This window comes from Choloepus didactylus, chromosome 22 (assembly GCF_015220235.1).
Source record: "Choloepus didactylus isolate mChoDid1 chromosome 22, mChoDid1.pri, whole genome shotgun sequence".
In the NCBI taxonomy this organism is placed as follows: domain Eukaryota; kingdom Metazoa; phylum Chordata; class Mammalia; order Pilosa; family Megalonychidae; genus Choloepus; species Choloepus didactylus.
The window spans coordinates 16,867,422-16,889,145 of NC_051328.1; the positions used below are offsets into that span (position 1 = coordinate 16,867,422).

Below are 21,724 nucleotides of genomic sequence, written 5' to 3' on the forward strand. Positions count from 1 at the left end.
AGTAGCCTTTCACACCCCATGCACCCTCCTCAGCACTTGACTGTAGCCCTTTGCAGACCTGCGGCCAAGAGCCCCCATGCTGGGAACTGGTAGCTGGAGGGGGACAAGTGAGGACAGAAGCAGATTTCCATTGTGGCTGTTGGTTGGGGAGATAACCTTTTGTAGCCCTGCAGCAGCCAAGCTGGGGACTGGCCTCCAAGCATAGAGTGAGCAGCTTTCTAAGCCCCATCTTTGCAATTGGCTGGGGAGATAACCATTCACAGCCCAGTGGCCAAGAGCTCCCTTGAGGGAATTCAGGATTCAGCGCACTTGGACAGCATCCACTCTTCCTCCATGGAAGCCATGTTGTGCACAGCCTAGAGGCAAGGGTGGTGCATGGAAGTCCCAGCAGCCCTCCCCCAATCTCAGAGACTAGCAGGTGCATGGGAGACAGTGACTGTGGGGCATCTGAGCCGGAAGGTGAAAACGCACAGCTCTGCAGACCCAGAGTACTCCACCTGCAGCTCCAGGAATGGTGGGGACCACTGTGTCCTGGAACAGACTCCCTGCCAAACTGCTCAGGGCATGCCCCTACCCATAGGGCTGGCAGTCCCCAGTGCACACAGAAAATTGGTGCACTGATTGGATTGTCACATGGTTTGGACCCCGAGCCAGTGCACAGATGAAGTTGGAGGAGAACTGGTTTGAGGGTAGCAGTTGGCTAAAGAGTGCCATCTGCTGGTAGGTCTGGGAAAGTGCACTCTACCAAGCTGTAGCTCTGCCAAATTATAAATATATATTCAAATACTCCTGCATATCCTAAAAGAACCCTATAAGATAAGCAAATGTCAAGAGACCAAAAACAACAGAAAATTATAAAGCATATGATGAAACCAGAAGATACAGACAACCCAAACATCCAAATTGAAAAGCCAGAGGAGACACAGAACTTGGAGCAATTAATGAAAGAAGTATACACAAACATCAATGTCATTGCTAAGGATATAAATGACATCAAGAAGACAATAGAAAAGCATAAAGAAGAATTTGCAAGAGTAAATTTAAAATATTGGATCTTGTGGGGAAATAAAAGATACTGTTGATCAAATTAAAAATATTCTTCTGACACATAACAGCGGATTTGAAGAGGCAGAGTAAAGAATTAGTCAACTTGAAGACAGATCGATGGAATACAAAAGCACAAAAGAATGAATGGTGAAAAAAAAATTTTTAATTGAAATGGAGCTCAGGGAAATGACGGACAATCTGAAGCCCAAAAATATAAGAATCATTGGTGTTCCAGAAGGTGAAGAGAAGAGAAGGGCAAGGAAGAGTCTTCGAAGACATTGTTGGAGAAAACTTCCCAACTCTTCTAAATGACAAAATATGCAAATCAAAGATGACCAATGAACTCAAAATAGAATAAATCCAAATAAACCCACTCCGAGACATACTCTGATCAGATTGTCAAATGCTGAAGAGGAGAAAGTTCTACAAGCAACAAGGAAGAAGTGATTCACCACATGCAAGGGAAACAACTGACTACTGAGCGGGCACCATGGAGGTGAGAAGGCAGTGGTATGACATGTTTTAGATGCTGAAAGAGAAAAACTGTCAGCCAAGAATTCTTTATCCAGCAAAGCTCTCCTTCAAAATGAGGGAGAGAGCAAATTTTCACAGAGAAACAAATGCTAGGAGAATTTGTTAATAAGAGACATGCACTACAAGAAATACTAAAGGGAGATCTACTGGCTGAGAAAAAAAAGACAGGAGAGAGAGACCTGAAAAAGGGCACAGAACTGAACAGTATTAGTAAAGGTAACTTAAAGGAAATAAAGAGAGAGAGGGAAAAAAATAGATCTGACAAGTAAAAACCAAAGGATAACATGGCTGACTCAAGAACTGCCTTCACAGTAATAACACTGAATGTGAATGGATTAAACTCCCAAATTAAAAGATATGGATTGGCAGAATGAATTAAAAAATATGAACCATCAACATGCTGTTTACAAGAGACTTGTCTTATACCCAGCAACACAAAGAAGTTGAAAGTGCAAGGATGGGGAAAAAAATGTTCCACGCAAGCCACAGCTACAGGAAAGCAGGGATAGCAATATTAATTTCAGATAAAATAGACTTTAAAGGCAAGGATGTAATGAGAGACAAAGAAGGACATTATATACTAATAAAAGGGACAATTCACCAAGAAGAAATAACAATCATAAATTTTTATGCATGCAATCAAGGTGCTCCAAAGTACATGAGATAAACATTGGCAAAACTGAAGGAAGCAAAAATGGTGGGAGATTTCCATATACCACTCTCTCCTATAGATAGAACAACTAGAGGACCAATAAGGGAATTGAGAACCTAAAAAAATGTGATAAATGAATTAGACTTAACAGACATATATAAAGCATTGCATCCCAAATTACCAGGATATACATTCTTCTCCAGTGCTCATGGAACTTCCTCCAAGATAGATCATAATTGGGGCATGAAACAAGCCTCAACAAATTTAAAAAGGTTGAAATTATTCAAAGCACATTCTCTGACCACAATGGAATGCAACTAAAAGTCAATAATCTTCAAAGATCTAGAACATTCACAGTGGGTCAAAGAAGAAATTGTAAGAGAAATTGCTAAATATCTAGAAAATGAACACAAGAACACAACATACCAAAACTTAGGGGATGCAGTGAAGGCAATGTTGAGGGGAAATTTTATAGCTCTAAATGCATACATTAAAAAGGAAGAAAGAGCTAACATCAAAGAACTAACAGAACAACTAAAGAAGGTAGAGAATGATCAGAAAACTAATCTTAAGGCAAGTAGAAGAAAAGAAATAAGAAGGATTAAAGCAAAAATAATTTATATGGAGAACAACAACAAAAAAAAAACAATACAGAGAATAAATACAAGCAAAAGTTGATTGTTTGAGATCAAAAAGATTGACAAACCCTTAACTAGACTGACAAAGTCAAAAAGAGAGAAGAGCCAAATAAACAAAATAATAAGAATAGGGAGGACATTACCTCAAATCCTGAAGAAATTTTTAAAAAATCGTAAGAGAATACCATGAACAACTGTACACCAACAAACTAGAAAATTTAGAGCAAATGGATATTTTCCTGGAAACACATGAACAACCTAGACTTACCAGAGAAGAAAGAGAAGACCTCAACAAACCAATCACAAGTAAAGAGATCCAATCAGTCATCAAAAAGCTTCCTACAAACAAAAGCCTAGGGCCAGATGGCTTCACTGGGAGTTTTGACAAACTTTCCAAAAAGAACTTACCCCATTTCTACTCAAATTCTTTCAAAAAATGGAAGAAAATGGAAGATTACCTGACTCATTTTATGAATGCAACATCACTCTAACACAAAAAACAGATAAAGATGCTACAAGAAAGGAAAACTACAGGCCAATCTCCTCAACAAATTCTCAACAAAATGCTTGCAAATCAAATCCAAAAACACATTATAAAAATCATATACAATGACCAAGTGAGGTTCATCCCAGGCATGCAAGAGTGGTTCAACACAAGAAAATCAATGTAATACAATACATTAACAAATCAAAAGGGAAAAATCAAATGATCAGCTCATTAGATGCTGAAAAAGCATTCAACAAAATTCAGCATACTTTTCTGATAAAAACACTTCAAAAAGCATGACTTGAAGGAAACTTTCTCAATATGATATAGAGCATATATGAAAAAACCACAACTAGCATAGTACTCAATGGTGAGAGACTGAAAGCCTTTCCTCTAAGATCAGAAATGAGTCAAGGATCCCTACTATCACCACTATTACTCAACATTGTGCTAGAAGTTCTAGCCCGAGCAATCTGGAAAGACAAGGAAATAAAAGGCATCTAAATCAGAAAGGAAGAATTAAAATTCTCATTATTTGCAGATGATATGATCTTATATTTGGAAAATCCTGAGAAATTGACAACACAGCAACTTGAGATAATAAACAAATTCATCAAAATGGTGGGATGCAAGATGAATGAACGTAAGTCAGTAATGCTCCTATACACTATAAATGACCTAACTGAAGGGACCCTCAAGAAAAAGATCCCATTCACAATAGCAACTAAAATAATCAAGTACCTAGGAATAAACTTAACCAAGGATGTAAAAGACCTCTACATAGTAAATTACATAACTTACTAAAAGAAATAAAGGAGAACCTAAAAAGATAGAAAGATATTCCCTGTTCATGGATAGGAAGGCTAAATGTCATTAAGATGTCAATCCTACCCAAACTGATCTAAAAATTCAATGCAATTCCAATCAAAATTCCAACAACCTGCTTTTCAGACTTGGAAAAGCTAGTTATCAAATTTACTTGGAAGGTAAAGATGCCTTGAATTGCCAAAAACATTCTAAAAAGGAAAAATGAAGTGGGAGGACTTACACTTCCTGACTTTGAAGCTTACTATAATGCCACAGTAGTCAAAACAGCATGGTATTGGCACTAAGATAGACATATTGATCAAGGGAATCAAGCTGAGAATTCAGAAATAAACCCCCATATCTACAATCAACTGATTTTTGATAAGGCCCCCAAATCCACTGTATTGGTACAAAACAGTCTCTTCAACAAATGGGGCTGGGAGAACAGGATAGCCAATCCAAAAGAATGAAAGAGGACCCCTACCACCTACCCTATACATAAACTAACTCAACTTGGATCAAAGACCTCAATAGAAGAAACAGCACAATAAAACTCCTAAAAGATAATGTAGGGAAACATCTTCAAGACCTAGTATCAGGAGGTACTTTCTTGGACCTTACACCCAAAGCACAAGCAATGAAAGAAAAAAAATAGATAAATGGGAATTCCTCAAAATCAAAAGCTTCTGTACCTTAAAGGAATTTCTCAAAAAGGTGAAGAGGCAGCCAACTCAATGGGAGAAAATATTTGGAAACCATGCATCTGATAAGAGACTAATATCTTGCTTATCTAAAGAAATCTTACAACTCAATGACAATAGTACAAACAGTCCAATTATAAAATGGGCAAAAGACATGAAAAGACATTTCTCCATAGAGGAAATACAAATAGCTAAAAAAAAAACATGAAAAACATGTTCATCTTCACTAGCTATCAGGGAGCTGCAAATCAAGACCACAATGAGATGTCATCTCACACCATTAAACAAACAGGAAACTAGAAATGCTGGAGAGGAGGTGGAGAAATTGGAACTCTTATTCATTGCTGGTAGAACTGTATAATGGTACATCCATTGTGGAAGACAGTTTGCCAGTTCCTCAGAAAACTAGATATCTAGTTTTCACTTCTCAGTATATACCCAGAAGATCCAGCCATTTCACTTCTTGGTATATACCCAGAAGATCTGAAAGCAGTGACACAAACAGATATTTGCACACTGATGTTCATAGTGACATTGTTCACAATTGCCAAAAGATGGAAACAAACAAAATGTCCTTCAACAGATGACTGAATAAACAAGTATGATATATACATATGATGGAATACTATGTAGCATGAAGAAGGAACAAGGTCATGAAACATATGACAACATGGATGTGCCTTGAAGACATAATGCTGAGTGAAATGAGCCAGACACAAAAGGAGAGATATTGTCCACTAATGTGAACTCCATGAAAAATGTAAAATAAGTGTCTTATAATGTAGAGTATAGGGGACTTAGAAATAAAAGCTAGTAGGGGGAATGATAATCTAACATGTACAGATATGATAATGAGGGTGAACTTAATGGTATGGGAATGGTCAGGTATGACTATGGTTCATTAATGGGCTTGTAAGTATCAGTGACGCATTGAAGGTGAATATGTTGGTAAATGGTTGTTTAAAGGCATGTAACACACAGAGTAGCTGATAAGATAACCTGCAGCTGATAAGAGCTCTGGGATGTTTTATGTTACAATAATTGTTTAAAGTTGAGAGTGATGATGATTGTACAACTAAGTGAAGATAATGTAAGAAACTGACTGTTTATCTTGGGATAGAATATATATTAAGTGAAGTTAAGAACCCTCTACTTGGTAAATCAGGCCCTCGACTTGAGGCTTGCTTTTGTGAAACTTAGAGCTGTAAATGGGAGGCTGAACCTTCCTATCATTATGCCTCAGAGGCACCTCCAGGGAACCTCTTTTGTTGCTCAGATGTGGCCTTTCTCTCTCTAAACCCAACTTGGCAAATAATTCATTAACTTCCCCACCATGAGGAACATGACTCCCAGGGGAATGAAATCTCCCTGGCAACTCAGGACATGACTCCCAGGAATGAGCCTGGCCTTGGGCAAGGGATTGAAAGTGCATACTTGACCAAAAGGGGAAAAAAGAAAGGCAACAAGCTGAGGTCACAGTGGCTGAGAGATCCCAAATAGAGTCGAGAGGCTATCCTGGAGGTTTCTCTCATGCAAGCTCCAGCTAGACATCCCGAATGGCCACAGTATACCATGCCTTTCCCAAAAGTATTCCCCAAACACCTAGGTCCCTCCCTGAGATTCTATAGAATATTCACTTGCTAAGTTGTATGTCTCAGAAACTTAAATACATCAGAGTATTCCTATGCCAGACAAGTCCTAAAACCCAGAGGCAACAGCCTTTTTAAGAATAACAATCAGATGCAACCCCTTTACTGTCTATACCCCCTTCAATATGAACAAGTTAGGGAGGTCACTGTCTCGACACCCCTGAAAATGAAGAGAGATTAAGTGAGAGGAAGGGGTAGCAACAGACAAGATGGGATTTAACAAAGGTCTATGAATACTGATAGTATATATATACATATTTCTTAGATGCTGAGGTGTTGGAATAGCTTCACAGAGGTAAATGACATGGTAGAACTGTAACCTATAACATTCTTTGATATTTGCTCTACAGTTACTCATTGAATTATGCTTTGGAAGTCTTCACCTTCCTGTATATATCCTATATTGCATAACAAGGAAAGAACTAAAACTGTGGAACTGTAACCCACAATTTTTGAAATTACCTATATAACTGCTTGTTGAGCTTTATATCAAAAGTTAACACATTTCTTTGTGTATGTTATATTTTTCAATAATGGAAATAGCTGAAGTTGTGGAACTGTGACCCATGATAATCTGTAAAATTTGTTGTCTAACTACTTGTTAAATCGTACTTTGAAAGTTATCAATGTTATGTATATATGTTAATGTTCACAATAAAAATGCATTTTAAAAAAAGGGAACAAACAAACAAAGAAACAAAAGATTCCATTACAAAGTCTGGTTCGACTACAATTAGTGATTAAATGGGCAAGATGCTGTTGAGGTTTTAAGGAGGAAAAAGAATTCAATGATGTTTCTTACATTTTGGACAGGGGGTATAGGGCATTTGGGATCATAGATAAAATAGTAGATATCAGAAAGCAGAAAGATATATCATAAGAAAAATTAATGTTGGGTTTTTAGTGTGGCATTTGAGCTATATTTGGGACATCTAGGTGGAAGTGTTCATGAAGCAGCTAAGAATGTGGATTACTGTATTAAGCAGGCAGATGGGGTTGAGGATATCATTTTAAAGCCACTCATAGTGAGCAAATTGCTGAAACTATGGTTTGGCCAAGGAAGACAATGGAAGAAAAGAGAAAAGAAATGAAGGAGGAGGAGAAGTAGAATGAGAGGGAGAAAAAGGGAAAGAAAATAGACCTGTGAGAAACAAAATAATATTGAGTAAGTGACAAAATAAGAGAAAGTCATTCAAGCATCAAAGGAGCAGAACAAGTAGAGAAAAAGAAACAGGATAATGTGTTCTCAGAAATAAAGGAAAAAAGGAAAAAAATGAGGGAGAATACTATATTTGCAAAATGAGGCACCTTTTCTATCAATGCTTTTCGTTATTTGAAAGTTATATCCCAGGTGGTTCTCAACAGGTATATCACACCTACACGCACACACACACACACACACACACACACACACACACACAAGTGCATGCTTCACACTGGCTTACTAAAATAGATTAAAATGTCAAGACCACATTGGAAGGGTAAGGCCCCTATGTACTGAACATGAAAACGGGTACCAAATTTAGCTTTGAAAACCACATTCAAAATTTCACTTGTATTTGTATCCACAGAAAAGATGTTGTTGAAGACACTGTTCAACCAAATATTTCTTTCTGGTCTTCATATTGGTAAATATTTGTAATTTTCCTAGTTCTTGGTTCAGCGCCAAATTTGGGGGCTTGGCAAGATGAATGCACGTGTCTACATTTAACTTATCTCGATCTTTATGTTATATCCCTACCTGTTTTCTTTGTTTCCTCATGTTCACCTGGTTTTAATTTATGTGACTTTGCTGCATAGTATGCATCCTTACGGGTTGTCTTAAATAGAATTTTAAACAAATTAAGACACATATTACATACATATGTGATCTTATATTTTGAAATATGGATCCTGTCTATGCCTTTTGTCAGACAAGGGAGAATTCTAAAATACCTCTAAATATAGAAGTTTGGGGTGAGAAGTTTCCTGTACGAAGGCCAGGGTTCGGGGTATTTTAGCAGATCCAAAAAGGAACACAAAATAAAAACCAGTTTTTGAGATATAAACTTGTATTATACTGTGTAATGGATGTTTCACTGGTTCAAAAAAAAGTTCTTTCTTTTTTTTTCTTAAAGTATAATGGGTGATTCAATGGCTCAAAAAAAGTGAGAGTGTGTCAATGTATGTCAATGATAACAGCGTGCTCCTAGGAAAGGTCAGTTAAGATCAAGTGGCCAGAAAACTGAAGTCTCTTTGGTACCTCTGATTGCCTAATCCTCTCGGGATTCTCCCCACCAGCTCAATCCAATATCTATCCTAGACTTTTCTCTATTCCTCTATGTGCTGCATCTGCATGTGAATATACACAAACAAATAATTAAACATCAAACAAATATCAGAAGGATTAGTCTGGCATGTTGGAACAAATCTTGATAAATCCGCCTCAGTAACAATATTCGAACTATGAGACCATGAGAGGAATACAAATTCAGCCTATTTAAGTATTGTCGTATAAGGAGAAATATTTTAATAAATTGCTCTGTCAATTCCTATCACTAGGGGACCAAAGCTATTGAGCTGTGGAACTTAGGCCAAAAAAGGGGGTATGAATATTCAGATTAGAGATAAGACGGTAATAAATATCTTTTACTCAGCAGCACACCATCCTTGATGCCAGGAGCTATTTTAAAGATGCCCCTTAATAGTTCTGTGACACTGAATGCATACATACCCAAAATGGACATCTCTGGCACTGTAGCATGATAGGGTCCATTAAGAAACTCTGGTGCATTGTCGTTGATGTCTTGAACTTTAATAATAAATTCAGAAGGAGGCTCAAGAGGTTTGTTTGTCTCCCAGTCCACTGCCTGGGCTGTTAGGGTGTACTCAGCCTTTTCTTCTCTGTCAAGTCTTTTTATAGCATGGATATCTCCTGTTACATCATTTATTTGAAAGATTGTCCCAGCTCCATCGCCTGATAGGATATACTTGATTTTTTTGCTCCCAGGATCCAGGTCCGTGTGAAGCTAAAATGAAAAGTGGCATGAGTTAGTCATAAGACGATCTACAATGTTATGTTTTCAATGCCTCCTCATTAAGTATTATTCTTCCTTTTTATAGTAATTGTTAGTTCATCAATTTCTGCTAACAGTAACTGGAAAAAGTTTATGCAATTGCATTATATGTTTATTCCTTTTAAACTATTGATAAATGTATTTAAAGTGATTATTATTAGCTACCTTCAATGGATCATGATTTGTACGTAAAGAACTTTGAATCACTTCTCATATAATGATTATCTAATTGATTTAAAAAATACAATGAGTTATAATATTTCACATGACACATGAGAAATCTGAGGTTTGACAAGGCACATAGCTACTACACCAGTGCTCACGTTTCATGCAACCAAGTGTGGAAGACACAGAATTCAACTCAAATCTGTCTCCTGTGTTTATATAAACAAAATAATTCTAATAGTCTGATCATCTACTCAAACCTTAAGTTTGAATAAGATTTGTTCCCTCCCTTTGATTTTGACTCTTCAAGTCCAGGAAAATTATTCCCATTTTACAGAGAAGGGTACTGAGACCAGAAAATGTGAGCATGCCTACAAAAAATAGAACCCTTCTGAAAAGTGACATTGTCACTTCTGAGTCATGGCAACAAATATTTACCAAACACCTAATCTGTTTTAAACATTCTGGTAGGTTCTGGGAAAATGGAATCCCTGACTTCAAAGTTCTCATAGTTGACTCTCAAGAGAAAGACAGGAGTGTCCTGATATATAGTGCTTTTCCTTTATATTATGTTGACTCCTGTTTAAAAGAAAAAAAAAGCAACAACAAAATACATATTCTTTAGTTTGCATTTTTAAAAGTCCATTGAATTATAGTTGCAAAACACAGTTTAAATGTGCATATTTTCATTTTAGCTCAATTACTTAAATGTATTTTAGATCTGGCTGTTTCAGTATGAGGTTTCAAATATTGTTCCTTAAAAAAAGTAAAATAAAAAAAGAAAGTGTCTTATGGAAAGAATCTCCTAGAAATTCAAAAGACATGGAGTTCTCTTGTGACCCCTTTTATTCAAAACAGGCTCTTTCCCTTTTTTAGTCCATTTAAATTTTATTTAGTGCTTCAATAAATGAAAAGAAAGGATTGTTTAAAAAAAGAGAGATAAAATAGCAACAAAGAATCCAAATGAATGTAGATCTCCTACTTTATTTTTGAATATTTAAAAAATGCTAAAGCATAAGATTGCATCAAATATTTATTGAATTTCAAAATGTATCCCTTTCATTTATTGTATTAAATTTATTAACAGGAACAAATATTGAAATGCCACTTTATCTTAATGAATGTGGGATTATAATTCACTAATGTGATATTAATCCTAATTTATGATCATTTTAATTTATGTGCATTTTAACATTTCTATTAGCATTTTTATTAAAAAAAGAAAATTTGAATAATATATCATTCAGAGACTTCCATTCACATACAAGGAATTCCTGAGACCAGGAAGATATTGTTACATGTGATTCTTGACCATAATATTCTTGTTAATTGAAAAAATAGACCATTCAAGTTGGTTTTATTATTATTTGTGCTTTTATGTTAAAACTTATGCCACATTTTCCTTCAATTTTTCAATAGCCTCTGTTTTTTATGATTAGTAAATTTTGTTTTAATCTTAATTTAGATCTAGATGTACCCTTGTGTTTAAAAATAAATGAGGTAGAAAAAGGAACAAACTTGCATTTTTGAAAGAGTATAAAACAAACTAAGGTTCAGGTCTCTCTAGCTATGTGAATTGGGAAATTAGTGCATTATTTAAGACTCAGTTATTTCGTCTAATAATATGGAAAAAAGATACCTACCATGCAGAGTTGATTCTAAAATCTAACACTATAGATTTTTAAAATATTAAAAAATTGAACTGACCATAGTAAGTGTGCAATAACTAAAACTATTTTAATTTCATATTCTATTCAACCATATACAACTATTTGAAAACATTGTGACAGCCCAGTTCCAACCTGAACAAATTCCCAAAGCTCCATTTGAAGACAGCTTTACACATATAGCGCTATGAAAAAATGAAAACAACTTAGTAAATCTATATGCTTCCCCTCTCTTTGGGAAATTCATTTGTAGCCAACACCAGTAAAGTCCAGATCACTGGTCCAAATGCCAATGATAATTTTGAAACAGACTACGGTGTTTCTATAATCATTCATTTTATCGTATTAATTGTATCACACACACACACATGCACACACACTTTCACATAGCTCTTGTGGGTAAACAATTTAACATTACAAAGAGAAGTCTTATGGGTGCTCAAAATGGCAATTTACAGATAGCAAATGCACATCAGACTCCATGTCTGCACCTCAGAAGGATTCTGGGTTCATGGCTGCCAGCTGCTGCTTTCTACATTGGTCTTGACCTAAGTCTACGAAAACATGTGAAATTCACTTCAATGCAACTGCACTTCCCTGTCAATTTAACCCACCCTGTGGCCTCTTTGTGAGATCATGTAGCTTAAGATACTATCCAAAATGCGCCGGATGTTCAAACACTGTGCATCATCTGGAAGTGTGATGATCATCTCTCCCAGGGACTACTTCTGCATGATAATTAAAACTATAAGGACCATGTGCAAATGGTCCTGGGGTGATGAGACTATTTGCACTAGTTATAGTACAAAAAGACCTCACCCATTCTTTCAATAAACAAGTGCAGAGCAACCCATGCTCTTTAATACACTGAACAACAGAGATGGTCTCTGCCTGCAAAGACCAATATTTTAGTGGGAGATAAATACAAGTTAACAAAATTTTAGGGGAAGTATAGTTATTATTATTATTCATTTATTGACTATTATCTAGTGAACACTTTACATATAGAAATCTAATATAATTCTCACAATAAACTAGTGAACATTTCTCTTTGTTGCCAATGAGAAGAAGAGAATCAGAAATTTTTATGGCTCTTTTCCAGAAAATGCACAATCAGCAAATGGCAGTCATAATAGCACATGACTTAGAGTCAATTTCCAGGTTTCAAATGTATTTTGAGAGCTATGCAAGGAGAAGAACTGAAGTCTGGGAGAACATAAAGAAATTTTACCTAACCTTGAAAAAGGTCTTCTTTGAGAAGTAATGGTTAAAAATTGATTCCAAAGAGGGAGGAAATATGTGCCTGGCAGAGTTAATAAACTCACTGTTAGAGAAACCAGGGATGATTTAATCTGGAGAGAGCAAGGAATTGACAAGAGAGGTGGCAAGAAAGAAACACAGAAAAGAAAGCAGGAGCCAGATTATTCAGTTTTGAAACCAACATATGGAGTTTGGATTTGACTAGAAAAGCAATAAGAATTGGTTGGTATGCCTTTAAGGAAAGACAATGGAAAGAAAGAGGAATATGAGTTAGGAGAGAAAATGTAGACACCAATTCACAAAGTCCAGTCAGCACCAATGATCTACAACCAGATGATCTACAAAAACAATCTACAACTAAACAAATCCCAACCCCTCTGGTCACCCACCACGGCCTGTTTAGAGAAGCATAGAATACCAGGTGGACCAAGAGTGATCTCAATCCTTCATGTCAATTCTTCAAGTTCAGGGATCCTAACAGGACTGCTACCTTAATTGAGTTTAATTGTGTATATCTGCACCATTACAACCTCACCACTTTCCAAACATTTGCATAACATTCCCCAATTAAAACACAAGCTTATATTATAAAAGTCATGAGAGGAAGCATTTGTATTTTCTCTCTTCTTTGTATTCCCACTGCCTAGTAAAGTGTCTGGCATATTGTAGGAAATACAATAAATATTTGTGGAGTGAAGTGAATGTAAATAAATGGAACACCCTTTTCTCATTTGATTTTCAAAACAATGATTTAAAGAAGGGAACAAAGGAATTTAGAAAAGTCAGGCACAAAGATCTAAAATCCTATCAACTATAAATGCAAAGCCCTTGAGCTGCAACAAGTATGTGTTCAATTTTAGCACCTGACATAAGAACTAAGATACAGTAGATGGGTGGGTTGATGAAAGGAAGGATGGGGGGATGAGTGGATAGTTGGATGGATAATGAATGGATAATGGAGAGATGAAAGATGCAATTTTCTTCTAACGTAGACATCAGTGTCCTCAGAATCAGAGTAATAGCCCAGGCCTTCATTATCATCTACATCCTTCCCTCTCATGGATTGTGCATATTTATTATGAGAAAAAAAATAATATTCAAACTCTTTACCATCCTCTCACACAGGATTCCCAGGAGTTTAAAGTAGTCCTATGACAGCAGAGACTAGAGGAGATGACTTCTTCCCTATGAGTGCCTATTTCAATATCAAATTATGATTCTGTTACTAGAAAGGATCAGTTTTGGGCATTCTGTCCACCACTTCCTCTAGAGGAAACATGAGGACTAGGATTCAGTGAACTACATGGGAACTCTCTTCCTCATCAGAAAATTGGTTAGCTCTGGCATCAGAACTTCTTCTGAATTTCCACTATATCCAAAAAGACTTCATGGGTGAGTGTCTCAAATTCCTTACCTTTCCCTAGAGAAGTGTCTAAGTAACTGAGATAGAATCAGAATCTTTTGGAACCTAAAGGGGTTAAAAGGGATCAATTTGAAATGAATCTCTTTCACTTTCTCATCCCTTTATGAATCCATTCACCCTTGGAGAGAATAGCAAGCTCAATTCTCTTGAATTAAATTGCATCACAGAAAGCACTGTATTGCCAGTATCTAGTAGAATGCCCGTCGGGGAGAAACCATGCTATCATTCTGTCAGTGAATAGACTGATGGTCTAAACCTGTAGCCACAACCAATTGATGTCAAAATGGGACCAGGAACTTAGATGCAATGTAGGGGGTTGGGTCTAAATATTGAAACAATAGGAATACAGGATTTCAAACTGGATCAGGCACATAAAGAGACTGGTAGAGAGTGAGGGGGCAGGTAAAGAGAAAGATTGAGAAGATCATAAGAATTCTTTTCAGATTTCTGAACTGCTCCCCAGGAGGACCAGGAATTTTAGATTTACTTTTATTTTAACTTGTAGTTCAGCCCTCTTAGGTACTACAAAACATCTCAAAAAATGATGTTGACCAAACATGGAATTTTCCATAGCCAGCAACACTGAGGTTCCATCATCGTATTCATTAAGAACTAGACAACCACTTGCTACTGATGCTTTAGAGCTAAATCAAACATCTTATACCATGATAAATATAGATGATGCAAGGAGAGAGAGTGTCATGATGGATTGCATAACTTAAGAGGCCTCTATATGCTTAAGTGTTACACTACTGCAGTAAATCTAAATTGGATCCAAATGTAGTTATCTTTCATCCAGTAGCTGTATCCCTAACAAACTGCAGAAACACATCACATCATAAAACTAAAACTATTCAATTGGCTTAAAAACACTCCAAGATTTTAATAAGATCAAGTTGGGAATATATAATTACTCTTGTGATCACACAGTATATGGAAAAAATAATTCAATGAAATAATAAAACCTCTCCAAGTAATTCCATATAAACCAAGTTGTCCTTAAATTTGTCCTCAGGGGTGAAAATCTAAAAGAAAACAATCTTTGATTAAATGAATAGAACACACCATCCTACACTAGAAATGACTTCTGCTTTGCAAAAAGTTATTTAGTAATGCTTTGCAGCAGGTAAATGTGCAGCATCCTGATATCTCAGACCTGTTCTTTGCTTTCTGTGTCACTCCTGGTTTGCATATTGAAGAGTTTGAACTGGCCATGGGGACTGACGCCCAGAAAAATACAATACTGGAAGGACGAGCAAGTGAACTTCTGTTTTTGGCTACAAGCACCTGAAAATACATCCAGGAACAGAAATGCATTGCTTGTGCTACTCTTTTAAATTGTTAAGTTTCACAAGGGCAAGGCATTTATGTACATTATTCCTCATGTATCCTCAACAACAAGAATAGAATTTGGCACCTAGTAAATGCTCATAAAAGTCTTAAATTTTTTGTCTGCATAAGACATATCTTAATGCCTTACACCTTGTAATGAATTTTATATTCCCCTTTCCTTAGACTTATATTGGGCATCTTTGCCTGGTTATTAATGTACTTATCCTTTTACCTGCCTCTCTGAGACATATACAGTACTCTTTCTCCTAAAAATAACTACCATGAATTGGTGATGGACAAATGTATCCTTTGTTCTTTAGTCTAGTCTTTATTAAATAAGGCTCAGGAGAAATAGTAAGTGTGTTTCCAATGGATGGAAAGGGAAGGCTAATTGGGAAATGTTCTTCCAAATAGTGAACTTTTAACTATCTTATGTTTTGGGCAAAATATTTTATATTGGCCATAATATTTCAGTCTTCCAGGTCTTAGCTATGATCAACCTAAAAGCCTTTCTTCCTTTTTTTGTACTCTGCTCCTTGCTCGGACATCACCATAATAATGAAGATAATTTGAATTTATGAGGAGCCTAATGGGGCTCCATTACTGGACTCTGAATTCTATGCACACTATCTCATTTAGTCCTCCCAGAAGCTCTATGGGGTCACAATTTCTATTATTCCTATTTCATGGTTGAGAGGCTCAGGCTCAGTAAATACACTGACTTTCTCAAGCTTGCACAGTTAATAAATGACAAAATTAGTTGAAACTCAGTGAGTCAGATCCCATAGCATACACATTTAGCCATATTTCTATAGGGACTCTAAGCAAAGTGTAACAGGTTACTCTGGAGACCTCCTGTTTCACCAGATGAGGAGGAGACAAAGAGAGAATCCTACCTACACTGCCAATGGATGGCAAGAGAGTTTAATCTGTACATAGAGAAGCTATGCATATGAAACCACACTGTCCATGGCACATTCTTTGAACCAATTCATCCTCTAAATGTTTGAAACAGAATGGAAATACAAATACGAAGACAATATGCTCAGCTAACAGGCATGCAAACCGAGAATATTGACAAGAGGCTGGCAAGCTGTTTCCCAATAGTCCTCCCAAGCCAATATTTGTGACCTTGGCAAATTTACTACCACCTTCAGTCTGGACCACAGCTTTACAGTTTTGGAAACATGATATGTCAGCCCTATAGCAAATCCATTGCTCTTAGCCAGATTCCAATAAAGTTCACAAATATCACTTTAAAAAAATAGGCAATGTATCTATGATAAATAGAGCTCCCAGAAGTCTGAAATAAGTTATCATGATGAGCAAAATCTTCCTTTATATAAAGATCCACACACCAATGAAGCCAAAGCATCCTTGCTAATAGGATTCAAATGAAGGGGAGTTAGATGGATTAATTCTGTTATGATGCTAGAGAAAAATAGCTTAAATATGCTCATCTTACAGTGGTCTAAAAAACGCTCTGGGAATGCTCAAATTCTGTATATTCAGATTTTCTCTTTCCCTTTAAGTGATAGGGTGAACATTCCAATATTTACATAAGCGATCACAGAATAAAAAGGCAAATGGCCCCTTCTGCTGGGCACATCTTTTCTTATGCTTGCTGATAATAGCTTGGCTAATATATTAAGTCTTACAGGCATGGAAAAAATCTATTTCTTTAAGGAAATCAAAGATTTATAAATAGTAGTTCATATTATGAGATACAGAATGAGAAACTAGTAAGAAACAGAGCTAAATAAAAACTAACTTTCAGGCAATTTTCTTAATCTCTTACAGCCTCAGTTTCCTTATTTGTAAAATGCTTTTAAAAACAGTACCTAACACTTGGGGCTTTGTATTGATTTAAATTAACAATAAATAACAGGGGGTGGGATATAGTGACCTGCATGATTTTTTCTATAAACCTACAACTTCTCTAATAATTAAAAAAAAAAAAAAAAGCAACAATACACAACACTGTTAAAGGCCCAGTATGTTCCAAATACTACATTATTCAAATGAAAATGTACATAAGGTGAATTTTTCTGGGGTTTGAACTTAGGAATTACATTGATAGGTTCTATCAAGCCTGGAAATAAGACTGCCTTCCAAAAAACAAACAAACAAAATTTAAACAACAACTACAACAACAAAAAATACACCTAATAACATAGTGGGTCAGATTTCAAGATAAGACATTGATTTCTAGTAGAAATAAGAATGTGACCGAAATATGTGTGTGTGTGTGTGTGTGTGTGTGTATTCCCTTAAAGTGGAAACTCACTTCTGATTTAACAGACTTTGCTGTTTCCACCAAGTCCAGAAGCCTCATCCAACTCCTATATAAGCACACCAAATTCTCTTGGGCCTCTGGGCCTTCACACGTGCTGCTCTCAGCCTCAACGTCTCTGCCTAGATCAGCTTTACTCATCTTCAAGAACTAATTGACTATAGGCTTGACAGAATGCCTGGGTTTTAGGGTGGAAGATGCTTCACCATCTCTAGGAGGCAAGGCCCATAGACCCTGGGAGGATATCCTGGTATCCCCAGATGATGGCCCACCCAGGAAAAGCTCCCAGGGACTTGGATCTACAGCTTCTGATGTGGGGGAACAGTATCTGTCTGTGTTTGGGCCCTCAGGAGTGTAAGAAAGGAATAAGTTTCGTTTTCACATAGAGACAGCATGGAATAAGGGAAATGGAGGCAAAACCAGTTTAAACAAGCCCCAGACAAAGAGAAGAGAGAATCTGCCTGATGTAAAGAGACATGAGGTAGTATCAGAGGCGGGAACTCACAGCAAAAAAATAAAAATTTGGGGGAGCATTGGCTAATCAGTTCAAAATCTCAATAATGAGCTAGTTGGCTCTCTGGGATTGGCTGTACAAATTAAAATCTCAAAAGATGAATTAGTTAGTGTTCTCGGATAGGCTGTAACCTCTGTAGTACCCAGTCAATGGGGAAACAGGGGAGGGACTGGCGAATTAGGAGTAGGAGATTTAAACATCGCCATTCTCTTCCTCTGGCGCGCCAGCCTTCCACGTGTTTGGCTGGACGCCCCATCTTGCAAGATCGGAAATAAATTCTTTTCTCCTCCAGAACCGAGAGAGCGTTTATTCCCTTATAGGTACCACTTTATTTCCGACAAGGAGGGGCTTTCCAAACTCTACAAAGTTTGCCGTCAGGCTGTTTTAGGCATAGTGACGGTGGGCTAATGCTAAAGCCTTGCTTGCTTTGTGTTTTGTTTACACAGGAACAGCTGAATCCACACAGCACAGGAACTTTTTACTCTGAGAAACTGGATTTCATTCAGTCATCCACTGGGCAGCATGGGAGAGTCTCACTTTTGTGTCTACCACATCATAGAGATAAATCAAAAGCATTATAGGGGAGTTGGATGATGCGAGGAGGACCACAGCCGAGAGATGGGGCGGCATCTCCAGTCTGACCCCCAGTGCAAGCACATGTGGCTGTCCCAACTGCTATTGAATGTTGGGTGTTTGGCCATTCCCACCACGCAGCACTTAGAGGCTGTCCCAGGTATTAGCCAGGCCTGCCGGGGCTGGCTCCCCCAGCCTTTGTTTATTTTTTTTTTTATTTTTGATTGTCAACAGTTATTGGCTCCAGTAAATTGAATGGATGCTTAATTTAAAAGCAAAAAAGAATGGGACTTCTTGAGTTAAATGATCTAGATAGAAGTTTGCGGTTATTCATCTATTATTATTCAATATTTGATACTTATTCAATCACTCCATAAGAAATGACAGTAGATATCACTGGAGGCTTTTTTAATTTCTTGTTACTCAATACCTGTAAGTCTAGAAGTGGGAGGTTGATGTGTGTGGGGTGAAAGAATAGATGTCTGAGTGAGCAAAAGTATGTATAAGTAGAAATAGTGAACCAATTACTGGATAAGAACTTGGACAAATGGATCAATGGGTGGGTGGAAGGATGGATGGATGGATGGTTGGATGTGTGGATGGATGAGTGTATGCATCAATCTGTTGATAAGAAAATTAAGAGGAAGAAGATGTATATGTATATATATGTAAATATATATATTTACATATATATTTGGATAATGTATGTGGAGGGAAGAGAAAACTAAGGCATGGCTGACTGAATAAGATTCTCAGGTCTCCTCCCATTTAGGTTCCACTCACATTGAACATTGTGAGTCAATGGGTGATTGAACAGATGGATGTACTGGTGAGTGGGTGGACTGGAAGGACCACAAAGTTTCTCACTAAAAGATCTATTTGGGGAAAACAGGACCACCTTTTCTATCTCTAAGCACTGTCCCACTTCTTACACTACAACAGATGACATAGTCCTGGAAGACCTGCTATAAATTATGGTAGCTTCTCATAGGAAAATCTTCAGCATATAGTTAATTTTCAACAATACAATCTTTCCTTACAAGTTCTCTCCAAACATCTATAGACACCCTACAAAAGAGGGGGAAGTTTTTGTGCCATAGAAACAACTAACACACAGTATGGGCAAGGGGAATAGGGTGGAAAAAAACATCCAGGATTACCAGCCAAACAAGGGAAATGGATTTTAAACAAATATGGATATTTTAAACAGGTATTCAAGATATTTTCTTAAGGGAAAATTACAGTGGAGCATTCAGTTGTACTGTGGGGAAAGAGAAAAATGTCCAGAGAAGGTTGGGACAATGTTCTTTATGTTTCAAAAGAACTTGGTAAGTCAGAGTACTAACAGGAGTTGAAAATATGAGATAGATTTCTGACGTGATAATCTCAATTACTTGTTAAACAGGATGCAGCTTGTTGTCCAAATAATCGACAAAGCATAGGAGGGAAGGACACGGTGGATAACCAAATGACAGTCTCTTCCTGACCCCGGAATTCTTAATTTATACAGGGACCGTGGGACAATCAAAATGTGTATGTGGAAGAACATTGCAAATGAAGTTTAAAAATGAATAATGTAGAAGAACCACATTTTAGTTTGGGCCATTTAGTAGAGGTGTGAATGTGGGCAAATCACATTTTTCTTGAACAAAAAGCCTAATAATAACATACCTCTGTTAACCACTCACAACCCCTGAAGATATAGTTTAGAGCATTGTAAACTATCTCAATCAAAGTTAAGATTGCAGAGGGTCATGGATAAAACTCAGATTTGACAAAAATTATCACATATTCACTTTTCAGCCATTACTACTCATTGGGTGAATAGAAGGATATATGAATGGGTGAATGGGTTGATAAGAGAATTGAAAGCATGAGGATGGGTGGGTAGAGGGCTTTATTGAGGAATGCATGGGGGAATGAGGGTAGATGAAGGTATGGCTGATTGATTAGATTACTGGGCTTTCTTCCATTTAGATAAATGAGAATCCAAAGACCAACAACTACCAGCTACGATCTTGGCAAGTCACTTAAATTTCCCCTCTTTTAAAAATATTAACAATTACACCAACAGCATCAAAAATTTTCTCTTGAATTGTTGTGAGAATAATATGTATATGAAAGCCGTTTAAATTTTTGCCCCTCTTCTTCCAAGTATCATTATCCATTTAGTAAAGATTTGGAAATGGATTCTAGCATTCTATCAGATGATCAGGAGTAGATGCTAACAACAGAGTCTGCAACACTGCAGTTGTGTGTGTGTGTGTGTGTGTGTGTATTTCTCCTCCCCACCCAGTCCACACCAAGAGAACCTAGAAGTTGACTGAAAAAAAAAAAAACAGCAACAACAATATTTCAAAGAAAACCTCAAGTTGCCCTTAGTGTTTTTGCACTATAAATAAACCTATTGGTAATTTGTAAATCTCCTGCATTAATAATAATAGTAATGTTAATTCTTATGTATAAAGATAGCAAATAAACAATTCTTAGACAATATTTTGTTCTATTTCTAATCAGGATATATCATTTTTTCAAACCCTCCTAAAGCATCCCAGTTAATTATCTATGAATATCTTTCCTATCCAGTATGGTGATTGCAGCTTGCACTGGCCCTACTGACAGATGATAATTCTCCCCCCACCACAAGATACACAAATCCTATTTCTGGGAATCTGTAAATATAGTACCTGACCTGTCAAATGAGGCATTACAAATATGATGAAATTAAAGACCTTGAGATGGGAAGAGTATTCTGGATTATCCAGGTGCGCTCAATCTAGTTACATGGGCCCATAAAAGTGCAAAATCTTTCCTGGTTGTGGGTCAGAGGGAAATGCGACTGCAGAAAAATGGTCAGGTAGATGCAACGTTGTTGACTTTGAATATAGAGGAAGGGGGCTCACAGCCAAGAAATGTGTGTGGCCAC

At 36.9% G+C, this 21,724-nt stretch overlaps 1 protein-coding gene across 2 annotated transcripts in view; it reads right to left on the minus strand.

Annotated features, from left to right (window-relative positions):
• Window positions 1–21,724, minus strand: part of CDH8 (cadherin 8) — a 407,112-nt gene that overhangs the window by 271,626 nt on the left and 113,762 nt on the right. For both annotated transcript variants that reach the window (XM_037816314.1, XM_037816315.1), the window contains one exon: window positions 9,229–9,523. In XM_037816314.1, coding sequence (XP_037672242.1) covers window positions 9,229–9,523 — 295 coding nt within the window. The remainder of the gene's footprint in view (window positions 1–9,228; window positions 9,524–21,724) is intronic.